Here is a 25946-nt window from a genome sequence, read left to right on the forward strand (position 1 = left end):
GTTCTTTGTCCAATTCCATGCCTCTGATGGTCTCTAGTTCTTGACTCAAAAGAAAGGAGAGAGAGAAAAGAAGGAATGTAGGAAGGGAGGGACAGACAGAATGAAGAAAACCCACTCCCTTCCTGACACTCCCAACTTTCAGAGATGTCTTCTAAGTCTCAACGGCTTAAGAACACTGCACTTGGTAGAGAATATCAAACAAAATGTCATCACTCCTGACCACTAATTCTCAAGAACTGTGAGAAGCAAAGTGGAATACAGTGCCCATCAAAAGCTGATGAGGTCAGCCTCTGGTTGCTGTCTCTGACTGTTCCTTCCCTGGAACCCTGTTCCTGAACCTCCACGGCTCACACAGCCAGAATAGAACCCTCTGCAGCCTACGGAGGTGAACGGAGGTGAACCGGATGGGGCCAGGGAAGCCGCCAACTGTCTCCCCACCCTCTCCTCTCAACTGCCCTGAATGCTTTCCCTCCCTCGGATGGTCCCTAAATCCCTCTCCTTCCTTAATATTCAAGCAGTCCCTAGCTCATCTGGCTCCAAAATTGACTTTAGATGAAGTCTGCTTCCCGAACTATAACACTCTTCATCCTCTCCAGAGGGCTATGAAAAGTTGATATGTAACCAGGCCTGTAATACCAGTGAGGAAAAAAAGAAACTACAAATCAGAGCAAATGTTGAGATTTTTTTTTTATTATTATGCATTTGACAGTATTTTGTGAGTGTTAGCACAATGCATGGACTTCTCGCCAAGATAGCTTCTTGCCATAGAGCCAAACGGTGAATATGCATTTTAAAAATGTAATTCCAACTCTAAAGAATATGAGCTTGGATTCATAACACAATTTAAAATCTCTCTACATAGAGCAGCTTTACTTTTTAACAGAGCCACAAAAGCAGCCGGAGGAGGAGAGAACAGTTTCACAATAAATAATTGCTTCTCTAAACTATACACGAGCCTGCCAACACACCAGTCCCTTCCATTTCCTTGGGCTGGACATTCACTTTTCTACCTGTAATAACTTATGAGACACTCATAGAGAACTTAGCATTTGGGCAAGGCCAATGCTGTGTCATTCACCACCTTAAATTTCCCCACAAGACCTCAGCCCGCCTCCCCACGCCGGTTCTCAACTCTGCCGTCTTGTGGGGGGCAAGGGGGAGAGGCAGGTGGCCTGTCCCCCGTGATGACCTCGTACCCACAGCACATGCTCAGACACAGCAATCTCAGCATGGCTGGAGGAACACAGCTGAAGGAGGCGATGAACCGTCCGGGTGTCACAGTTCCCAGTTGTTCCCAATTACATAGATAAATAAGAATTTACATAATGTACAAAGAGTTTTCGTTCATGGCTTAGTCTGAAGTTATTCCCCCCAAGAGCCATATTTATTCGTGAAAGCAAATACGGCATTCACCCTGATGGCCCTGAGCCCGGCGGTCTCTCCCGTGGCCTCCTGCAAACAAGCCCAAGGTACACGACGCTCCTCATCCCAGAGTTCAAACCCTGAAACTCTTCATTCTCTCCTTGTCACAAACATCAAGGGTTCTTTTTTTTTTTTTTTTTTTTTTTCCAGAGATACATTCTTTTGGTAGGTATCAAGCACAGCTGAACATTTCTGTCTAAATCCTATAAGCCTCCATCTTATCAAATCCTGTCCAGCTAGGATCGTGTCTCTAGTCGCTGCTGTCTGGAGCCTACAGAGCCCACTGTCCTACCATACCTGAGGACCCAGGGCGCTCTGGCAACTACAAGGTGGATATATGCTTACACCTGCCCAGAGTTAGCTTGGAGTCCACTGACACTCCAAGAGGAGTCAACACAAAAGCCAGCAAGTAGCTTTCCATACCTCTCCAAAACCAATTTTCTACAGGAAAGCCGTGCCAAGGGGGTCAGGCCCCACGGCACAGCTGGGATCACTGCTCCCGTTAGGGAGACTGAAGCTCTTTGGATTGGGGCATTCTTGGGGTCGGAGGGTATTGTTAGGCGAGGACCCATTGGGTGGGTTTTCTCCCCCAGGCAGGACTCAGATTTTGTCCTCCAAGAGGTGGAGATGTGAACCGTGTAGGGGTAGAAACAGAGGCCTTCCTAAAACAGGACACAGCAGGCCCCATTTCCCAAGGCCTCCTGAGACAGTGGGTGGAGTGGACGGGCAGAGGCGGGGTCCACTGCTGGGCAAGCCCTTGACTGCGGAGGTCTAAAGATGACTCTCTCTCTCTGTCCTTGACTTCAACCTATCTTGGAGAAAGGGGCAAAAGAAAAAGGAGAATTGTTACAGAAAATCTCTTTACAGGCTGTAAGGGGCAGCTTCACCCCACCCCATGTCTAGCCCGTTCCTCACTTTGAACCAATCTCATGCTGGTGCTTCTCGGCAGTTTCAGTGCCTGGGAAGACGTGACCACAACATGAGTAGATGTGGCTGCCAGGGGCTCTCCTGCAGCCTAACATCCCACCTTTGATTACCACAAGCTCAGGACAGCAGCAGCTTCCACTCTGACATATGAATCTGGGGATTACTAACTCGCGTCTTGCAATAAGGTAGGGGCCGTGGCTCATAAGAAAAGACTTTTTCTGCCCAAGTACATCTTCTTATAGGAGCTTTTGACAGAATAACAGTAATCAAAATAGCAAAGGCAAGTTCATGCTTTTTCTATGCGGAGGTCCTCTTGTGTCCTTGAACACATCCACACATTCCTACCCCAGGACCTTTGCTTGTATTATTTGCCACCCTGAAATCTCCTTCTTTCTCTCATCCCTCTGGCTCACCACCCCTTCCTTCAAGTCTTCATGCTAATGCCCTGTCCACCGAACCCCAAATTGCAACGGCCCCTAACATGTCCTCTCCCTGTCCTGCTTCCCTGCTCTTCCACACACGTCTCAATATTTTATGTATTTGTTTGTTGTTTGCTTCTCCCACTATTTAAGTTCCATGAAAGCAGACTTTTTGATGTGTTCCCTGCCATGACCCCAACATCAAGAATAGCTCCCAGTGTGTCGCAGGTGCTTGATGAATCTTTGCAGAACAAAAATGAATAAATGATGCAATGGATGGATGGTTTTAATCAACGCCTCCCTCACTGAGAGGAGTTTGGGTCTGGGGTGAGGAAGAGAGAAAGAGGAAAAAGAATCAAGAGGCAAAGCAGGACCAGCTGGGGCCTGACTCATGGTCCCCCGGGATCGCTCTCTGCCGCCTCGGCCCTCCTCCTTCCTCTCCGTTTTTATTATGAATGCTGACAGATCCCTCTCCCGGTGACTAGGAGCGATCTGCCACCAATTTGGAAAGCCTCCTGTATACTGAGCATGGTTTAATCTCCCCTTGATCAGTCCCTGTAGGAACCCAAAGCCACCTCCGGGCTATTCTTATGAACATAAATTACCATCCCATTGCAGCTGTGTAGGCGGGTCATTAATAATGAGTCCTGATTGACAGAATGACAAATACATCCAGTTGGGCTGCAGGAAACCCGGAGGATCTCATATGGAAAAAGGTAAGCAGGTAAAAAAAGAATAATAATAATAATAAAGCGAATTTAGGAAGCTGCTACACTTCACCTCTGTGCAGAGATAGCAGCTGAAAAGGAAAAAATGTCTTGTCTTCTTTTTTTTCTGTAAAAGCCACATGTTGCTGAAGGAGCAGAAGTGAAATGGGGGCCCGGGTAGAGGGTCTGCCTGCAGGAGCTCCGAGTAGCGGCGGTCAGCTCACTTTGTCCAGGCCCATGAACTCCAGGGCTGGACATTACCATGCTAATGCCACAGGGATGACAAGGGTCAGGTCCCAATGCACAGGGCAGGCTGGCCGGTGCAGGGCAATGACAGCAGCTGTGCACAGCCTCAGCCTGCTGTGTCCCCAGAGATGACTTACCAAAGGCACCGCTGCCCGTTGTTATGTGGCACCCCATACACAGTGGGGTTTCCCCTGGCCACCTCTCAGGCCAGATGCAACCCCCACTCAAGCCCCCAAAGGTACGACGCCCTGGAAAGCAGGTCACCTCCTTGGATGCAGGCCTCTGTCCACCGCACTGGCCGGCACTGCCTCCTCTCGGTCCAGTTTTTCTGCTGTCCTTGAGTTCCTGTGGGGAGAGAGCTGGTTTAATGAGACAACCTGCATGTCCTTGTGGCTGGCTTTTCAGATTCAAACGATGACTTCCTCTTCCCCAGGGGCACACTCCCCAAGGACCATGTCTCGGGCACTTTTCCTGAAGGCTGAGCACGTGGTGGGTGGGTTTCTACTCACTGCTCCCCTATTTGCGGCATGGGAAAGAACCAGGAAGAAAATACGGTTGGCACTGGGGTTTGCAGACAACAGATTTTGAGTCCCTGACCCTCACGGCACCTGTGGCATAGGAGCACACCCTCCGTGCCTGTGGGTGCTAGACAGGCAGCGCCTACGAGTCCCATCCCTCCACTGCTGCCTCGGGAGGGGTTTTCCGGGGTGTCCCTGCCTGTGGGTTGATGAGTCTTGGCCCAAAGTAAGGACAGAGGAGAGTGAGGAGCATTAACAAGAATACTCGTTAACTGAAAATCAACTTAAACACACTCCCCAGCCTCCCCGTCAAATCTAAACCACTCATCCACTCATTCATTCAAGTCCACGCTAACTCATAAACTCCTCTCGAGAGCCAGAGCATTGGGTGATGGGAATGCAACACAATCAAATGTCAAAATAACCTGGAGATGTTTTCTCTGAACATATGTATCCTGATTTACCAATGTCAGCCCATTAAAATTAATAATAAACTTTAATAATTTAAAAAAAATTAAAAATAAAAAAAAAAGAGCCAGAGTAAACTGCAGGGGGCTCCAGGGACCTTGAAGCAAGATGACGGGTAATGCAAGTGAATGAATACTGTATTCCCCCAAGCATGAGTGGTCCCCCCTCAAATATGAGTGGTCTCCACACTGTCCTAGCCTATGCTGGCCAGGGAGGAATATGAGGTCAGTGAGACCAGATGATCCCATTTGTTGTTTTTGAAAAAGCTGAAAATATGCACGTGGGACAGAGGGGGGCTGGTAACTATTCAATTTTCAAATATCAGCAACTTATTGAGATTTTGGGAAGGTGCTGTTCAGTCCAGAGGAAATACGTCTGGAGGCCAGACACAGCCATGGCCATGTTGTGGACTCTGTTCTGCAAGGCAGGGAGGGGACCGGGATGCCCTCCTAGCCCTGAGGGCCCAAGTCCTCTCTGGACACAGATGCACCATGGTAAGGGCACAGCCACCCCTGCACCACACAGTCAGACATCCCCAGCCTTGCCTGCCCCTAGACAACAGATACCTGAATAAACTAGACAGGGTGTCGTACCTGCCGGCAGCCAGGGTTTGGGTGCAGAAGTGCACGCAGGCTGGGTCGTGGCTCGTCGCACAGGCACAGCGCAGTGTCCACTTTGAGGGCTGTGGGCTCTGCGGGAACGGCCTCGCGGACCTCCTGCCACGGAACCTCCCTCTGTAGTTGGACAGTCCATATGGCACAGTCCGTCTGCAAAGCACAGAGCAGGGTCAGGGCCACAGTGGGACGCGCACAGGAATGAGCCGCGAGGGGCAGCCATGCCCCAGGACCTGGTGTCCACACCCTCTCCCTGCGCTTTGGGTCTGAGGAAGCTTCTGGAGGGAACTCTTCATTCTCTGTTTCACTGCCAGCCCCAGAAAGTATGCTGGGGCCCTGAGGATGGAAATATTGGGGGGACCTTGGGGAGCTGGAGGAGGATGTCTCTGCATCCTCCCAGCAGCCAGTCTCCTGGGGGGTCGAGGGGCAGGCAGCAGACACCTGGTATGCGCACATGGACCCTTCAGTCTTTCCAACACTGAATCATAGTCCTTGCCGGGCAGGTCTGCTGTTCTTCCTGTACCAGAGCCCCTGATCCAGACGTTCTTCCCATTGACCCGTACGCCAGTCCCAGTCTTTGTTCTTGAGCCAACTCCCGGGCCTGGTCATCAATACCAGCATGACACCTTCCTAACCCGGCAGCCTGAGGCCTTCCCGGCACCCACCCTGCCTGTCCTGGAATTCCTTCGGTGCCCACATCAGCCTTGTAGTCAGCACTGATCTGACGGTGACAGTGTCAGTAAGGCTATCGAGGCGGACGTATCCTGGCCTCGAACGTCGCTTTCTCGAAGACACAAGCTCCAGAGGCCCTTCTGCACCCCGTGAGGGTGGCTGCGGACAGAACATGTTTAGCGATTTCATTTCTAGTTGGAACTAGGAGGAGGGTGTCATTCAGAACAATAAACGTTTAAATCATTTTTTAGGCTTGAGTGCGTCCAAACTAGCTCTCCGGGGCAGGGGGAGGGCCGCCAGGCACTGCAGTGGGGGAAAGGTAAAGGCACGTGCTTGACTCACTAGTGCTACTGACCTTGGGGGACAAACTGCTAACAAGTACGAGAAACTCATGTGGCCCTAAGTCACTTCTCCAATACGTCTTGGTTTTCCTGTCAGCCCCCCAAATGAACCATCTTGGTTTCTGTGAGCCCCATGGAGTATCACCAATTGTCCACCGCAAAGGGGGTCGTGACATCCTTGCTGAATTGTCAAAATAAAATCAAACTGAATTTGCTTTAATCTGAAATACACACCATGAAGCCTTGTTGGGGTGGTGAGAGCAAAGTTGGGGAAGGGAAAAATGTCCCTTTGTCACCTGATGCCTGGACCAAACTTCTTCCCTGCTGGGTCGGAGCTGAGGAATGTCACTGTATATTATATGTCACCATACCGGTGGCATTCCCTTCGGACCGAGGCAGGCCTAGGGTGGAGCAGTCTGTGCTTGCCAACGGGAGAAAGAAGTAGGGTCTAGGCCTGTTCTGAGCATTACCTTTACTAAAAATATAAAATAAAATAAAAAACAAACCAAAATAAATTTTTTTTTCCTCAGGAATGAGAAATGGGGGTAGTGAGGACAGCCAAACAATACAGACATTGTTGTGAGACAGGATTTGGATAAAGGTATATTATTCCAGTAATAGGGCCACATTAAATCTCTAAGTGTTGACATTAAGCCCAGTCCCCCATTTCTTGGTGAAAACCATACAAAAGGAATAACGCTCCTATTTTGCCATCAGCAGCAAGACGTGCCCTTCTGGAATTGCTATCCACTGACTGCATTTCTGTACGAAGAACTATTTAATCTCTGAGCAAGACTCCGAAGTGTTTTAAGTAAGGAAGCAAGGTACTTGTTAATAACTCAGTATTTGTTAATAGAGAAATGCTAAGCACTCTACTGGCAGCCAAGTGCAAGGAGCTAGTATGCAAACAAGACTTGGTGATTCTCAAGAATGTTTACAGAAGGGTAGGGCCCCTGTCTTTCTCACAGTGCCGGGGCAGGGAACCGTACTCCCAGCCCAGATGTTTGATGCGTGCACTCTGCTGGCTGACCTGGGTCCATCCCGAACAAGAGTTTCGGTTCCAAAGGAGCCCGCCTTCCACAGGTAGCAGGTGGTAAGTCAATCTGCTAAGCTCTTAAATAGGACAGTGCTATCCTTGTACCTGAACAAATACAGCTTCAAAACACCTTGGAAGGTCAGCTGAATGTAGAATTTGGAGCGTCCTTGGAGTTCCATGTTGAAACAGGCCAAGGGGATTCAGTGCCTTCTCTTTCATCACACTCCTAGGGCGGTGGGGCTCATCCACTCCTATGTAGATGTGGCCCTAGCTACCCCTCATCCTGCAAGCAGGCATCCCTTGGCCACCCTGTAGGCCTCTGGATACGTATGTACTGGGAGCTCTGGTCTGCTCCTGGCTGTCAGACTCTGGAAGTGGACCCAGGAATATTTGGATAGGAGAGTCCAAGATCCTGAATATGGAGCATGATCTAAAAGGGACAATATGTGGCTTTCAGTCCCACAGACTCCCTGAAGTGGGGTTGCAGACATGGCCAGAGGAGAGGCAGAGTCAGCCCTCTAGCCCGTGGAGCCCAGGGAAGGAGTCTTTCTTGACCATCTCTAAGAATGGATCATCAGCTCCTCAAAAGTAGGATATAGGTCTTCTTCTTCTTTGTACCGCCATAAACTTAGCACAAGGTTGGACAAATGGAGACCACTGATTGAGTGGCAAGTAGTTAAGTGTGAGATAATGTAGTCCAATAACTCTGTGGATTTATTCAAACCTAAAATGTTTAATGACCACAAAATTTCCATTACAAAGAACTCCAACATTAGCCAAGCATTCACTCCCCCCCCCCCCCCACACACACACAGATATAATACTTAGTATTATTCTAAGTACTATTGAGACACAAAAAGGCATATACATGTTTGAGCCATTAAGAGTTCACATGCTATGGGGGATGAAAGCAGGTAAAGGAAACATTATAAGCCAATATATACAGATATGTGCAAGGTACACAGAGTGCAGAGAAGGGTTATCTAGTAACTCCATCATTATGTTGTAAAGCACTTACATTATGGTCACTCCACCCTCTCAACAGTTTCCTGATTTACAAAAGGGTTGTCAGACAGATTAGATGAGACATGACACACTGCATGGAAAATACTCACCAAGAGTTAGCAGTAAGGTAATAGTAGCTACTCTTGTTGCTTATTTGGTCTGGGAATTCAAGTCAGTTGTATCAGGCCTCTACTTTGCCTGCATTTGAGATATGTGACTAAGCAATAAAGAGAGGTAAGGTTAATAAAGAACTGGAGTGCCATTTGGCACAATAATGCCAATTTTTTTGCCATGCTTCCTTTTGGCTAGTCCATCATTCAACATAGCCTGTCTAATAAGCACTTGTGTACTTCAGTTGTCTGGGTGCCCCTGGGCACCTGCTGCTTTTTGAATGGTGAATTGGAAAGACCTAGTGGTGGAATCATGAAAATTCAGTTAAATCAGTTGGGAACCTTTGACTAACACATTCTCTGCCCAATTGTTTCAGCCTATAAGGTTTGGAGAATGTGATTCTTAATCAAGGTAGGCAGCTCTTCAATCTGTTAATGTTTCAGTCATAACTCAGAGCTCCATACAGAAGACAAGCAGAGGAGATCAATCCAGATGCTCTCAGACAAAACAAAACACCCCTCCAGCATCCCTACAGATGCAGTGTCTAGTGTTTTGTGTTTGTGTGATAAATTGCCCCTCAACATGCATAGTCAGAACATTCATTATTTGCTCATTGAGGGTGATGTGAGAATCTTATTTATCACTGTGTTCCTTATTTGCCACTTTCCCCCAAATGTCACATCTAAACGTTATTAAATAATAACTTCCAAATCTCCCATATTCATTCTTCATCTGCAGCATCATACTGAAAGCATTTTATTTCTGCAAGAAGTTTTTTTTTTAATAAGGAAAGCTGACTTTTTCAAAGGTTCTGTTTTTAAATTCAGTGTTGACTTTTCATATGTGAGTTAATGATCTGCATCTTTCAGATCAGGAAACTTTTTTCTACTCCTGAATTTTAAAGGAGAGATACAGATATTCATAAAGGCAGCAAGATGGCCAAATTCTAAAGTCCCAGAAAGCACTGGCTGGTTGACTCAGTCATAGAGTGTCGGCCCGGGGTGTGGATGTCCTGAGTTCAATTCCCCGTCAGAGCACACAGGAGAAGCGCCCATTGGCTTCTCCAGCCTCCCCCTCCCGCTTCTCTCTCTCTCTCTCTCTCTCTCTCTCTTTCTTACTCTTTTCCCTTCCTGCCCCCTCCTGCAGCCATGATGGCACTATTGGAGCAAGTTGGATTCCAGGTGCTGAGGATGGTTTCATGGCCTCTGACTTAGGTGCTAAGAAGAACTTGGTTGCTGAGCAACTGAGCAATGGACACAAATGGGCAGAGCATCACCCATAGTGGACTTGCTGGGTGGATCCCGGTTGGGGCACATGTCTGGGGTCTGTCTCTCTGCCTCCCTTCCTCTCATTGAATAAAAAAAAAAGTCTCAGCAAAGTTTATCAAACTGTCATTCCCTCAAAAACCCAATTCTCGTCTGGCCTGTGGTAGCGCAGTGGATGAAGCGTCGACCTCGAATGCTGAGGTCGCCAGTTCAAAGCCCTGGGTTTGCCTGGTTGGGACACATATGGGAGTTGATGCTTCCTGCTCTTCTCCACTCTTTCGCTTTCTCTAAAAATGAATAATAAAAAAAACCCAACCAACCAACCAAACAAACAAAAAACCCAATTCTCTCTCTCTTATGCATTGAACAGCATTCCACATATATCTAATGAGTGTTTTTTGATGAGCAGGCCCTGGATTAGACTCTGGGTGAACATCCATGAATAAGACCAACAAGTGACCTTGTACACACACAGTTCTAATTTAGTACAGAGGTCAGCAAATTGGTATTTCATGGACTTCAATCAATCAGCAGAGGGTATTTTAATCTAAAAATTTTACATAAATACCCCAACTTTCAGGTCCTGGCCAGGTAACTCAGTTGGTTAAAGCATCATCCTAATACGCCAAGGTTCCAGGTTTGATCCCTGGTCAGGGAACATATAAGAATCAGCCAATGAATGCATAAATGAGCGGAACAACAAATAAATGTTTACTTCTCTCACTCTTTCTCTGTCCCTTCCTCTCTCTTTAAAATCAATAAATAAAAATTGTTTCAAAATCCCAGCTTCTCTTGAATAACTGGAAGTTATTCTAACACCAACTCCACACTCCAACACTTGTCTATTGTCTGAAACTCATAAAATCATTGCAAATTATCACTCCATTTTGCCCCAGTCCCCACCACTCCCACTAGCTTTACATCTGCCCTTCTTGGCTCACTTTTGTCACCTATCTGGCCCTCATGGACATCTGGGTTTACAATCCCTGGTCTAGTGGCTTATTCCATAAAGCAAAGTCAGACAGGTCATATGACACAGTGACAAAATTAACACTTGGTACTATTTTTAGGAATAGAATGGTTTTCAATTGTAAAAAGCCCAAGTTCTGACTGACTATCTCCCCAACAAAGAGAACATTTTCATATCACAGTCAGAATGTCAAGTTGACCATCTACCTTCTTCAGTTACTTTTCCTCCTGAGACGGGGAAACAAAGGCAGTATTTCCCTTGGGCCCAGGGGACATATTGTGCAAAAAACCCGACTGTGCTCATGGGTCTGGTGGCTTGTTTCCCAGTAGCAGACAGACAGGAGGCAGGCCCAGCTCCGGGCACCAGTGGTCATTAGATACCGCTTCCCACCAATCCCCAGAGTAACAACTTCCAGACTCCAACACGCTTTCTAACAACAGCTCGATTTCAGATTTTATTAAATTCCGTCCTTAGCAAGTACTGCTCACCTGCTCTTTGAGCTTAGCAATAGCTTCTTGGGCAAGGCAGTATAGATCACCTTTGTTTACTATCTTTGTAACCTTCAGCAGAAAGAGCAGCTAGCTAAGAATTTTGTTCTAAAGTAAGACAAGATGGAGTCACTATCAGAAGTGGCTAAAATATTCAGAAGCCTTTAAAAGCATCCATTCACTTTAATCAACAGCCAGTGGGCCCAGCTGTACACAAAGGCCGGGAGACCCGGGCAACACAAGCTGGGAGAGAAGAGTGCCCCTCTTGAAGGACTTAAAAGCCCGGAATTCTCCAGAGACTGGGCCAACTTTGGTTGTTTTTATCTCTGGAAATCCAATCTCTTCTCTTTGACATCAGGAATTGCCCCTCCATCCTTGTGTGAGGTCTTGGTGAGACTGTCAATCAATGTGTCTAAACCTCCCCTGCTTCAAGACTCCTCAGGTGACCTAAGCTGGGCAATTGGACCTTTTCTCTCCCAAGACAAGGGAGTAGAGAGCAGCTCAAGATCAGAAAGGACTCAGTGCTGCTATTTGCCAGGTGGCCCCATCCTGCCTGCCTGTCTGAGTGTGCCCCTGGGCCCCTAGGCCTGTCCTGGTACCTCTACTTTCTGAGCCTGAGGCTGCTTCTCTGCCTGTCTGTGGGCTGCCCTGTGTCTCTCCAATACTCCTTTTATGCTGTGTTTGCTGGACTAGGTTTCTGCTGCTTGTCACCAGTGACCTCTAGCTGACCTGACTCCCTTTCTTGAGATGGACGCAGCAAGCATCTTCTGGGTTTAATATGTAGAAAAATCCAGAGTCCCCTCAGCTGCCGGAGACAAGTAGAGATTTTCTTCATTGCAACAAAACACACAAAACAAGAGTACGTGCAGAGTCGGAACAAAACTCAGCAAACTCAGCTGGCTGGAGTCCTTTCTTCCCAGGTGTGCCCACTGTGAAATGTTTGGTTTGGACCAGGCTGCCCTGTACACAGGTGGAAGTGAGCATACTTCCAGATGTGAGAGCCCAGCCTCCCACACTTGGTTGACCACTCAGAAGTCTTAATCTCTAATGATCTTACTCCTTGTCCACTCATTGAGTGCTGTGAAAGTCTGCTGTGGGCCCGGCCTCAGGCCAGACAGTCACAGGGGGTCCTTCCAGCCACCAGGAAAGAAAACAGGCAAGGGAAGACAGCTCCTCGGTGACCTCATTATATAAGCAGAAAACACGCACAAGACTTTTTCTGGTTCTAAAGAAAATTACCCAAACTTTCTGCTCACAGACAACGTGGAGTGAACTGGCAATTTGTAGCTTTACTTCCACTGCAGAAAATTCTAGGCTCTCTAGGTTGTTGGACTCCAAGGCAGATTTCACCCAACCCCCACCCATGTGGAAAGCCCTATGCCCACAGCCCTTGAGAGAGCTGAAAATATCAAAAGAGTGAGCAATGTGCATTGGATTAGTGGTGAACTTTTTTATAAGGATCCCTCCCACCCAAAGTAAAAACACGAACAACTTTTGGGATTATCCTGGACTTTAACTGTTTAGGAATTTTGCCGGAATCATATCCACGTTCAGAGATCATTGAGCATTGACCCCCATCAATCAGATCCAACAACAGGGATCATTTCTTCACCTATCCTACAAGGATGACTCCTTCTTGTCTCCAGGATTGACAACAGCTGGACTTTGTCCACCCAGAAGCACTGACCGTCTCTGCCTTGTTCACCTCTGCACCCAGGGCAGCCAATGCAGCACCTGGCTCAGGGTGGGTGCTCAATAAGACTTCAACATCTCAGTGATAAATATTTGTTGAAGGGAGGGAGGGAGGGAAGGAGGGAAGGAGGGAGGGAGGGAGGGAAGGAAGGAAGGAAGGAAGGAAGGAAGGAAGGAAGGAAGGAAGGAAGGAAGGAAGGAAGGAAGGAAGAAAGGAAGGAAGGAAGGAAGGGAGGAAGGAAGGTCTTGACTTCCAGACCATACCCAATCTCCCAGGTGTACAGAATTTCAGGCTGAGTTATTGGCGTTCTACTATTGTTGTCCTCGATTGGCCTGTCTTTGAGGGTTTTCCTAGAGAGAATATGGTCTCCAGATTATGTGAAGCAGAAGAACCACGTCTTAATAATAACTCCTGCAGGCCGCATCAGCACCATGATGGAGAAACCGAGTTGCACAGATGCGTGAGGCATCAGAGGAGAAACCAGAGACTGCACAAGGCCGGCACCCCAGGTTTCTGGTCCACAGGAAAGACTACCTCCTTGTGAGTCCCTGGGTGAGCGTCTTCCCTCTGGGCTTGAGAAATCGAAAGCGCTAGATCCCTGGAGAGGTACGTCGAGCTCCAAATTTTCAAACACCCTCCCTGTCACTTAAGCATCTCCACAACAGCATAATCACTTGAGAAGGCCGTAACCCCTTCTTCCAACAATAAAGCTACAAGCAAATGTGGGGTATCTGTCCATCTCAAAGTAAGAGGTTCCCAGGATCCTTGCAACTATAGTATTTCAAAAGCTTCCATGTCCTATAACCATATAACTAAACTGAAAAATAGCCTGAAATTCAAAGACTATAGCATCCCGTCAGCTCACTGGGACACAGACACAGTCCTTCCGAACACGGGGCACACACAAAGAGGGATATTTAGCAGAAGCTAGAGGTCAAAAGAGAAGAAGCCTTCTGTGTTTGTTGTGTGGCATAGGATTTTGAAGAGTTAAAGTTCATAAGAAAAAATTAAGAGCAACAAACTGCTCTGATATGTGGGAAATGACACCGTCCATGGGACTCCCCCTCCAGATTGGCTGGCTTCCCCGCCCGCTGGTGAAACCCAAGTATGTCCCCAAGAGTCGGGCTAGAGTTTCTCTCCCCAACCCCTAGTGACCCTGACGAATTCCAGGTTGCATGTAGGCATGAGAAGTCCACGCCTGTCTGGCACAGCCTCATTATAACTTTATGCAAAACTGCAGACAGATGGGGCCCAAAATACTTCCCAGCCATGCAAACAGAAGGGGTCAAAGAAGGAGCAGGTATTATTTTCAAGACAAGGGTATTCGTAGAGGGAATTTTTTAAAAACTCAGAAACCATCACGCATCCCTTCAAATCAGGGGTAGTCAACCTTTTTATACCTACTGCCCACTTTTGTATCTCTGTTAGTAGTAAAATTTTCTAACCGCCCACCGGTTCCACAGTAATGGTGATTTATAAAGTAGGGAAGTAACTTTACTTTATAAAATTTATAAAGCAGAGTTACAGCAAGTTAAAGCATATAATAATAATTACTTACCAAGTACTTCATGTCGGATTTTCGCTAAATTTGGCAGAATAAATCTTTATAAAACAAACTAACTATAGTTAAATTTATCTTTTTATTTATACTTTGGTTGCTCCGCTACCACCAACCATGAAAGCTGGAACACCCACTAGTGGGCAGTAGGGACCAGGTTGACTACCACTGCTTTAAATAATCCATAGGAAGTGAGAGAAAATGTCTTTGCTAATTTACAGGTGTCACTTGAGGGACAGAAAATCCTCCTGAACACTCCCCATCGCAAAGATACTACAGACAACTCTCTTCTTCCTAGTAATTGAATTGTGAGTGGTCTTGTGGCATGTCCTTTTGGTAGATGTGATCCATGGATCACTTCCCTCTAACTAAGAATACTTAAGTCTCTCTAGAGATACAGACTCTACCCCCAGACAAGAACCAGGCCCAGAATTAGGGTGGGTCAGGTAAGGGAAGTTGGGAAAGCACAGGTCAGATCCGGGCCATACCAAAAATGTTGATATTTTGTCGATTATGAAACTTTTGCACTCATTTTGATATATATATATATTTTTTTAATGATTCCGTAAGTTGTATTTATCTTTGCAGCTGACTTTTCGGCATCTCCTTAAAGTTTGCTGCTGAGGTACAGCGTCACTCCCCTCACCCTGTTCTCAAACCAGCAAGAAATCCGAGTCATAAAAGTCCAGAAGAGACACACACATACACACACACCCCTCCTTCTCACTGACTTGTTTCTGACTTCCACAAAGCTACTGACACTCCCCAAGTCGGAGGCTAAACTGTCCACTGTGGGCCATTTGTGCCGTCGCTGAGAAGGAACTGCATGCCGTGGCCATATCAGCCTCCTGTGTGTTCTCATGAAATAAATCTGGTTCTGCTTTTAAAATTACTGGGCCAGGGCACAGGGCTCCCTGGCTGCCCCGGGCTAGAATTACTGTTTATTAAAGCCTTATGCTATGTCGGCCTTGAGGCCATAAAAGCCCAGAAGGCCTGTGCCTCCCGGCCTTTGAAAACGGGCAACTTCTCCAAAAGTTCGTGGCTCCTAAGACCCTCAAGTAAGGGTCAATGAGGAAGTCAGCTTGACATCCCATCCTGCTTGCCTGCTCTTAGGGCACTTAATAGAGGAGCAGGAGCTAGAAGCACCCCAAATTATATCTAGACAAGCAGCTCATCCGTATTGTGGCCACTCTCTGGATTTATTTTCTAAGTAAAGTTGGTTCCTATTCCAAATAGTGAGGAAGTGTGTGTGCACATCTGTGTGTATGTGCCGTTTTAAGGAACTCTCTATTTCCATCTGAAACATGATACAGGGTAGCAGGTCACTTTCTCATAGGAAACAGCCTCATGTGCTCAAAAGCTGAGTGGTGGCTCCCCAGGGCTACCTGGAGGGAGGAAGGGGACCCCTCTCCAGGAGCCATCGGACACACTGGGATGCTGTGGATGGAGCGCAGGTTGGAGAGAGAAAGTTGTGCGGAGTTCCAGCATGGCCGTGAGGCCTCCTTAAAGAAACCGCTGTTGGCCTCCCTGCTTCCTTTGTTTTAAATTCTTGCAGGAATAAACTGCACTCGGGATGTCATAGCCTTTATCTGCCTTCAGATTTAAGGCCAAGTTCTGAGCGGCGACGTCCCTTTCATCCAGAAGAAATCCAAAATCTCCCTCCAGGGTCACTCAGAGTCATGACCTCTATGGACCAAGTTTTCTGGCTGCAAATTAAACAGCCTCCAGTTTCTCTTTTTCTCAGCAAGTCAAGATCAGCTGTTTTTCAATTAAGCCTGGGCTTTGCACCTGGACATCCCTTCACCTACTCAGAATCCTCTGGGGCAGAAAAGGGGACTTTCGGGCTGAGGGACCCCCCCCCCCCAGAGAGGTGACCTTGTGAGAGCAGGTCTTTGCAACAAACTCTGAAATTTAGCCCAAAGGCCCTCAAATTTTAAAGATAGGTCTTGTCATGAAATGATCTAAGACATAGGCTACTCAAACTCAAAACTGGGATCTAAACACGTAGTAGATTTCCAAGGAGGAAACAGAAATGGAGGAAGGGGAGGAAAAATACTCATAAAGTAAAACCACCATCAGCCAGGCCCTGAGTTCAAGATAACTGTCATTCTTGCTGGCATCATCTTCTCTTATTTGTCCTCATTTATTTATTATTTTTTCATAACCAGATGTCCATATAGTACTTCCTGGGACTGCTTCCTGGTGACCCACACTTCAGGTCCTGGGCAGTGCTGGGTGACATTGGAAACGAGAGACTCATGAGGTCCTCAGTCTGCAAATCACAATGCATCATGTTTACTGTGCTGAACTAGCCAGCTATGAATATACGAATGCAGACAAACCCCTTACCAGACTTTCATTGTGAGGCCTTTAACAATGAGGTGCTAAACAGATCATTCAAATTACCCTGAAATGCCAGACCCTGGTCACTGTCCTTGCATCCCCATTAGCAGAGGGAACACAGGCCAGTGGTTCAGAGAACATCAGGCCCCCTTCCCCAAACATTCCTGTGTGTCCCCAGGTAAGCAGGAAGCAATAGAAAACAAGGAAGGCGAGACACACAGGGTGGGACCAAATCTCAGCAAGCCTGGACCAACCTTTGGCCACCATCATCCTTATCAAGCTGCTTATCAGCTGCAGCAGCCTGGCACACCTTTCGCAAGGTCTGTAAACCTTCTGCCCATCGGATGCTGTAGGACTTCCACCAAGCCCTCCAGGCTCAAGACCACGGATGGATGATCTAAGAAGGCCAACCCCAGCAATACTTGAGAAAAGCAATGTCTACTCCCTGGTGTCCTCCAACCACAGAACGGGATACAGAGGCAGGAGCACCAGCCCAGCACAGAGGTTGCACAGTTATCTTTCATCTTTATGGTCATATCTTTGAGGTGCTGAGTGCTTACTAGATCCCAGGCACTGTCTGGCATGTCCCAGGTACTTTCTCACGTCATCACCACACCTCTTTACTCGTAGGCATCACAGTCAACGTCAATGCCGCCACCATTACCATCTGCATTGCCATGATTATCATGATGGCCAAAAAGACTGTCCCTCTGCTTTCATATCTGCATCTCCAACTCCATCAACAATACCCCCCGTCCTGGCTCATGAGTCTGGTGACTGTTCCTGGGATCCCTGAAATCACACAGCGGGTGGACAGCTGACCCATGTCAGCAGAAGGCTGGGGTTCTAGATCCATCTATTCTATGGGGCTGTCCTACAATTCAGAAGGGCCCTTCTTGGAAACACGCTGACATGCTTTTCTTAAACAACACAGGGGGCAAAGGTGAATCTGTTGAAGTGCTGCCTTTCTGTGGTAGAATATATTAAAATACAAGTGTAATGTTTTGTTAGTTATTATGATTATTGTTTTTACTCTACTCTTTTGGGAAGAAAAAGAACCCAAAAGAAATATCATTTCTGCTGGACTGAGTCAGCATGGCATGCCTCAGAGCAGTTGAGGCGGCCGCATGGGTCACTATCCTAGAGTCAAACTGATGTTTGCATTTTATATGGGGCACAGAGAGAGGATGGCATCAATCCCAGGGCACATGGCAACTCAGAGCTCCTGGGTCTGGAGTCTCCTAATGAGTAGGGTTATAGATCCCAGATTTTCCAGGACAGTCATGACTACAAACACCCTGCACTGCCCTTTTCATAAATACATTCCTACTGGTCAGCCCATGTGGCTCAGATCTTTGAAAACACAGTCACTATTACAGCATCATGATGCCTCCCTCGTGATGTCCTTGGAGGGATTAACAGATGGCAGGTTCCTTCAATTCATGGGAACAAAGTGGGGAGGAGTTCCTTGCTGGGTGTCCTGCATTCCTATCTGCCACTTGATGGACTGGCTCCACTCTCCTGCCACTTACACAACGGCAGGTACAGAGGGGCTGGCCCACAGGAAGGCACAGTTAGAACTGATAGTCCTGTGTGGTTAATTTTCTGTGTGTCCACTTGGCTGGGCCATGGTATTTAGGTACTTGGTCAAACAACAGTCTAGATGTATCTGGGAAGGTTTGTTTTAGATGTAATGTATATTTAAATCAACAGACTTTGAATAAAACAGTTTACCCTCTATAATATGCTGAGCCTCATATAATCAGTAGAAAGCATTAACAGAAAAGACTGGGGTGCCCTAAAAAGAAAGGAATTCTGCCTCCAGAATACCTTTGGATTCAAGACTGCAACATCAACTACTCTGTGTGTGTGTGTGTGTGTGTATATATATATATATATATATATATATATATATATATATCTCCAAGATTATATATATATATATATATATATCTCCAAGATTCCTCAAAAAATTAAAAATCAAACTGCCTTTGACCCAGCTATCCCACTTTTAGAAATATACCCCAAAACACCATAGAACTGTTCCAGAGGAGAAATGCAACCCCATGTTTATGGCAGCATTGTTCACAATAGCAAAGATCTGGAAACAGCCCAAGTGTCCATCAGAGGACAAGTGGATTAAAAAGCTTTGGTACATATATACTATGGAATACTACTCAGTCATAAGAAATTATGACATTGGATCATTTACAATAACATGGATAGACCTTGATAACATTATATGGAGTGAAATAAGTAAACCAGAAAAAACTAAAAACTATATGAACCCATGCATAGATGGGACATAAAAATGAGACTCAGAGACATGGACAGGAATGTGATGGTAACGAGGGGGGGTGAGGAAGGAGAGAGAGGGAGTGAGGGGAGGGGAAGGGCACAAAGAAAACCTAATAGAAGGTGACAGAAGACAATTTGACTTTGGGTGAGGGGTATGCAGCATAATCAAATGTCAAAATAATCTGGAGATGTTTTCTCGGAACATAGGTACCCTGATTTATCAATGTCACTGCATTAAAATTAATAAAAATAAGATAAAAAAAAGAAGATAGAAAAATATATATATATATATATCTCCACACATAGACATGCAGGTCCCATTGGTCCTGTCTCTCTGGAGATCCTGAAAAATACAATCCCCCAGTGCATTGTAGGACAGTTCTGTTTTATAAGCACACTCATAGAGAACAGCCCCACATGGACAAGTATGGAAGCCCATGGGTTGCTTGTTCATTACCACTCTCCTTGTTATCTTGTTCTTGGCCAATTTCTCATGACCATGAGGTGGGGTGTTTTTCTCTGATTTGGGGTTTTGTTTTTGTTTTTATTGGCAGTGGTGGGTTGTCTGGAGGAAGATTGAGGGGTGGAAGCTTCCTAGCATGGCCAAGGAAAGTCACGAAAATCATACTATCCCATGAACAAGCTGCAAACTCAGCTGCCTCCACAAGGACGAGAAGGACAGATGCCCAGGACACATTGGGGTCCTCTTTGGGGGAGACAGACCTTCTGGAGGATACGATGGAAGAGGAAGTTATGGGCAACATCACTGGGAAAATCCCCACTCCCACACCTGTCTGCAGGGATATGTGGGCCTGTGGAGAGGATCCAAGCCCCTGGAACAAGAAGCCTCCTATGAGGGAGAAAGCCTTGCACACAAGAACCTCAGTGACAACAAAGCCAGGGAACCATCACCAGGCAGCAAGACTTAGCCTGAGCTCTACCATGAGCTACGTGCTGACGGAAACGGCTGACCAAGCTCAGGTCCAGAAAAATTAAGCATGCAGAAAGACATGGGAGAACCAGAGAACCTCAGATCTTACACCCAGAAAATACTTCGGGGAGTAGCTGGTCTCTGGCGCCCAAACCAGATGTTAACTCTCCACACGGGATACAGAACAGATCTCAGAAGAAACCCCCAAAATATTACTCCTGCAGTTTTTCAGGTCCTTTAATTGTGGCATAAATAACTGTACTCACAGAAAGCCTGCAACCTTGCAAATGTTCTTTCAAAATAAAATAGATGGTTGAGTCTGTCTCTGGGCCACTGAATGGGCAGTAGAAAAAAAGACACCAAAAGCTGAAAATTACCCAAAGTTCCAGACTCTTGATTTAGGTACGAGGGTCAAGATCCTCTGTGTTCTCAGAGCAGCCAGTGACAGGAACAGGGAGGATATCACACCCTGGAGAAGTTTCAAGAGACCAGAACAGTCTGATAAAGGAGAGGGGATGACAGGGAAGAGAGAGAAGGAAACACTCAGGAGGTGTGGTTGTGACAGGGAGACTGGCAGACAGACCTGGAGAAGACCTATGTATGCCGGCCGACCATTGCTTCTTTAGTGCAATTCAGTAATTTTTCAGATTCTTTTCATTCCTCCAAAGGCCCGTGTTCCCTGTCCCTACAGCCCATGTTCTCCCAATGCAATCTTGTCCAAGATGTCTTAAAGGTAATAAATGGACCAGTCTACATACCAGTGGAGAACTTTAGGAAGAAAGGAAGGAAGGAAGCAAGGGTAGAAAGGGGGAAGAGAGGCAGGGAGGAGAGGAAAAAAAGAAAAAGGGGGAGAAAAAACACCATCCATGAAAATCTTCCTTATAAAAATTATTTTGCTTATCTAATTTCAAAAACGCTCAAGTCTGGCTATTGTCATTTTTGTTTCCTGAGTAGCTCATGGGAGTCCCAAACACCATATTTAATCTTTCTTTCCTAGTGTTTAAAATGAGCTCAGGTCAGGGAAGAGAGGAAGATGTAAATCAAACTGTAAGGGAAAAGTTAGCAAGTTGGCTGTCCTGGAAAAAGTCAAAGATCCATGGCTTCATCTCGGGCACACAAGACAACTCAAAATTATGACACAAGATTCCAGACAGATCTCAGGGTGTTTTCTTAGCCTCTTGGATACATTTCAAGTAATCAGACCCCCGCCCTGTGCTGGGGAGTCAGGAATGGGCTGAGAACAGAGGTGGTCTTCAAATTCTCTCCTCTGCCCTTCCTGCTCCCCTCTGCCCCAGGGCCCCTACCCCTCACTCGGTTGGCTTCTTTCTTTCTCCTTCTAGATTGATCCACAGCTTGGGATTCTTGCCAAGGCAAGACTCAGCCTCATGAATGACTGCCCTGAGTGCTGAGTCCTGTGAAGCTAATTTGGTCAGATCACAATCCCAGGAGGATAAGAATCATGACAAGTGTCATGGTGATGAGGGCTATAAGAACAGGTGACCTTGAGCACTGTCCGAGGACAAAAGGCAATTGATGGCAGCCTTGCTTAGAAGCCTGTTCTGACTACGTATCACTGCATCTTCCCACTGAAGGGAAGATAACAGGGCGGGCTGCCATCTTCCCGACTGTGGACTGACTGTGTGTAGGAACCTGACCATACACAACCGAGCAAGCCAATTCTGCATCAGGATTGGCTATGGAATCTGCGGGGCCCAGGATAAAATGCAAACATGGACCCTCTGTTTTTGAAAGTGTTAAGAATTTCAAGATGGTGACAACAGAGCATCCAACCAAGGGTGTATTCTTTTGTGCCTGGGGCCCTGTGTCTGTGTCCAGGTTGCTGGTGAAGCCTTGTCATTCTGGCATAATGGATGACTTTCCAGATCTACCTCTGATGTCATTCGAGGTCTTGACATTTGACTTGAAAAACATCCAACCCCTTGGTTTAAACTGTTTTGCACTTCTTTCTCCAGGTGTCAATGGAACAAGGTGGGAAGTAAGCCCATCAAAGGTGTCACCTAGCATGCTCAGAGGTTAGTCGGCTTGGGGATGGAAGAAGCTATGAGGGACATGGATCACGTGGTTCCTAATACAGTGACAAAGTTGCCTTTCCAGGGTTCCCATTCATACCAGCTTCTTGATAAGAATACCTAGCAATGCCAAAGATCCCACAAACACCCAGTTTATAAAAGGTGGAAGCATCTGGTCCAACTCCCAGATTTTAGAGATGGGGAGGGCAAAGCCCACAAGGCTGATAACCAGAAATCAAGACCTTTTTGCTGCAGGATGATGCTTCTGCAGAAGGGGTTCCTGAATTGAGGGAGTCAAGTAGGCAACCGGCAACCCCTCCCACAGCAGAGCACTGTCCATGGCTTAAGGAAGAGGGTTGACTTTACAACAAGGCAGACCCAGGACAACTCAGGCAGCACTGTCTCAGTCTGGAGAGAGCCCTTAGGGATGGGAGAGGAGAAAGGGAGGCTGTCTATGGCAGTGATTGACGGTGGGTGACAGGAGTCAGCCCCTGGGAGGACCCATCAGCCCTCCCTCTACCTCTGAGCCCTGGCAGAAAAGGAGCCTGGCATCCATGGAATCTCACCCTGACGGGTGGGTTCCACCAGGTCATCCCAAGCCTGCCCCATGTTCCCTGTTTCCTGGCAAGCAGGCTACTTTCAAGGGACTTGAAACACAACTCCTTGGAGCCTGACAGGGTCTGGAGGGGGGCTTGTCCCTTCAGCCCCTGGGGCAAGAGAGAACTTTCGGGGCTTCCTCCATCTCAGAGGAACTTCTCAGGTATCTAATCCCCCTAGCTGGCTCATTTCACTACTGGAGGGAGGGCTCCCCTTTCCACTGGATCAGAAACTCTGGGATTGAGTTTCTGCTGGGCAGGCCCTCCAAGAGGATAGGGGGGTCACACCCTGACCTGCAGATGGACCTCAGCCAGCAGGAGACCTAGCAGGAGCTGAACTCTGGGTCAGGGCAGGCTCTGGGTTGACCAGGGTGGGACCAGGTCCTCTGGGAATGTGACGACGTGGCCTGGCACTAGAAGCCCCGCCCTCTAGGGCACATCCCCCCCCCCCCCCCAGGGCTCACTCACTCAGGGGTGTTGATCCAGATGATGTCCAGGTGGCAATAGTAGACACACTCCTTGTCCTTGTAGGTGAAACACGTGCAGCGTCTGGCTCGGTGGTGCACAGGGCCCCCCTTGGCTGCCTGCTCCTGGAACCAGCCTGGTCCCTGCTCCTGCCCAGGGCTCCCAGGACTTGGACCCTTCCTTGCCGTTGTGGCCACGGTCTCGTCAATGTACCCCTCCAGTCTAGATGCAGAAGGGTCCTGGGGAACGCCGCTCCTGCCAGCGTCCCCAGGTTGGGGGCGAGGCACCAATCCTGCAGAAGGCAGATTGAGGGGCTCCTAAGCTCCTGAGTGTGCAGGGCCCCAACACCCATCACCCCCCAAATCCTGGGGGTGGGGGACCACCAAATTTTCTGCAAAGTTTACAAGCCAGTTGCACTTTCTATAAAGTCTCCAAGCTATGCTAAATGTTCTGAAAAGTTTGCAAAGCTATGTGTCCAGTTTCTGAAAAGTTCCCAAGATATGTGGGTACTCAGTGGAAAACTTGCGAGCTATTTTCATTTTCTGCAAAACCTGCAAGCTATTTGCAGCCTTTGGAAATTTGCAAGCATTTTGCAAGCATTTTGCACGCTTGCTCAAAACTTTGCATTCATTTTGCAGTTTCTGAAGAGTTTGCAAACTTTTTGAAAAGTTCCCAACTTCATGAAAAACTGACCAAGTCAACCCGGGCCTCAGGTCTCCAGTCTGTGCATGGGCTGCATGCAACCTTCAGAGCCCTTGGGGTAGTTCTTGCGCCCCGCTCCTGTGCCCAGCCCTCCTCCGGGCGCCTCCAGGGATGGCGAGCCCAGGCAAGAGGTTGCTCCCCACAATGCACCCTTCCCCGCGCCCCCCCATTCCAGGGTCCTTTTGTGTGCGCTCGCGCCAGAAGAGGCGCCCCGCCCCGCCCGCTTACCTGCGGCGGAGGTCACTGTGAGCCCGAAAAGGAGCCACAGCCCCGGCTCCATGAACCCCGGTCAGGCGCGGGAGCACCGGGGCTGGAGGACGAACTCCTGTGACCCCAGAAGGGCTCTCGGACCGGGCACAGCGGGCCTCGTCCACCAGCTGTGGGGTTTCGAGGCCGGCAGCTGGCTCGTTTGGTCCCGGCACCCGCCAGGAGTTGGCTGCGGCGGTCACAAACTTCAGAACGCACTGCCCATCCCTACGCAGGGCTGGCCGACTGTGGGCTCAGGCTTTTCTGGCTCCCGCACCACCCCCTCGCCACCCCGCCCCCCGGAGGGGCTGGAGCTGCCGCGCGGGGCCTTTGAACCCGGGGCGTACTGGGGGTCGTCTCCTAGGCGCGGGGGAGCTGGCCTGAGAGAGTGGCCCGCAGTGCGCCCAGCACAGCAGGGGCGGGGGCGGCGCGCTGGGCTGGGGGCAGTGGGGTGGGGTGGGGGCCGGGACAGCTGCCGAGAGGCCACGGGAACACACACACGCACACGCACACACACAGAGACACGCGCGCACTCGCACTCACACCCCGCCGGCTGCTTGCTGCCCCAGGACCTGCACCCCCCACCCCAGAGCAATAAGAAAGATAAAAGGCTGCGCAGAGAGGCTGCTATCTTTCATCTCAGGGGCTAAAGGGAAGCAACATTTCTCAATGTTCACCTAATGACACCTTACCCTTGCACAAGGCCTGCCTGCCAAGGGCTCTGGGCGTACTTTACACTTGTGACTCAGGGTGCTGGCTTGTCTCCCTGCCTCTCCCAGGTGCTCGGAGCCAGTAGGTGTGGGCACTGGCCCAGCTCAGTCAACCAAGAAGCAGGGTTAGCGGTCCTGTGGTGTTCGGACTTTCTTACAGCCCCCTGCGGCCGAGAGGCAGGTTGCTCTCCCTCCCAGCATGCTTTTTCATGGTCTTGGGAGTTCACGTGCTGGTGGCTTTCCCAGCTTACCTGGGACTTGTCTTCTGCATGGCGCATGCCTAGAAGAGGAGTGCTGGTCTGTTTCGTTGCTTACCAAGATCATCTGTGCTGAGTGCTGTCCCTGGGCACATAGAAAGTAGTCAAGAAAGATTTGTGAGTAAATGAATGAATGAATGAATGCTTCCCAAGGACTAGGCCCTGGACTGCTGACCTCCGAGGACACACACACACACAAAACCTGTATCCCCTTCCTTACTTGAGTTCCCTGACCAGAAGAAAGGATGAGCTTGAGACTTGCCTGGAGGTTCTAGCAGGGGAGCGCAGCCACTTGTATACCCCTGACCGAAGAACGGTCCTCCCCTCCAGCGGGGAAGGTCGTCCTCCTCGACCGAGCGCGCAGCTTCGGGGAGGGACGCACATGGAGCGGTGAGGGAGGAAGGGGACACCCGCCTAGCCATCCAGATCAGCCGAATCAACCCTGGCAATCAATGGGGTGACAGATGTCGCAGCCAGATCGCCCTCACATCCAAAGAAGAAAGGATAATAAAGAGAGGCAGAGCTCCAAAAATCATCCAGCAGTTCTCTGTTGGCCACTGCCTCCCCCATCAACATGGACTGGATTGGAGGTGGCCTTCCCTGGGTACTAAGTGCTGGCAGGGAGTCACAGGCCACATGGAAACAGGTCTGAGGCCTTGGAGTTGTTCTTCATATCTCAGGGCACTTGTGGTCAACTTAAAACATGTTCACAAGTCCTTTGACACTCTTTTCATAAAAGGAAGTTGAATGCCACCCCATCCTCTTTAGCAGGATGACCCACTTCTAAAGAACAGTGCGGCAAAAGTGACGAGAATGACTTCTGAGAAGAAGTCATAGAAGGTGCTACAATTTCAACCTGGCTGTATCTCTTGGGACACCTGTCCTTTGGACACAGCCACCATGCTGGG

At 48.3% G+C, this 25946-nt stretch overlaps 1 protein-coding gene across 2 annotated transcripts; it reads right to left on the minus strand.

The window, feature by feature from the left end:
• Positions 1–669: 669 nt before the first annotated feature.
• Positions 670–24566, minus strand: EDN3 (endothelin 3). 2 transcript variants are annotated; one of them, XM_066387337.1, is made up of 5 exons: positions 24054–24566; positions 23127–23415; positions 5301–5474; positions 3986–4066; positions 670–2234 (listed from the first exon to the last, which is right to left on the minus strand). In XM_066387337.1, exons 1-5 carry the CDS (start codon positions 24103–24105, stop codon positions 2231–2233), a joined length of 600 nt encoding a protein of 199 aa, XP_066243434.1. In that variant the 5' UTR covers positions 24106–24566; the 3' UTR covers positions 670–2230. The 2 variants fall into 2 exon arrangements, with proteins under 2 accessions (XP_066243434.1, XP_066243433.1); XM_066387336.1 differs by having other exon boundaries at positions 670–2230; positions 24054–24565.
• Between the last annotated feature and the right edge of the window lie 1380 nt (positions 24567–25946).

This window comes from Saccopteryx leptura, chromosome 5 (genome assembly GCF_036850995.1).
Source record: "Saccopteryx leptura isolate mSacLep1 chromosome 5, mSacLep1_pri_phased_curated, whole genome shotgun sequence".
Taxonomy (NCBI): Eukaryota; Metazoa; Chordata; class Mammalia; order Chiroptera; family Emballonuridae; genus Saccopteryx; species Saccopteryx leptura.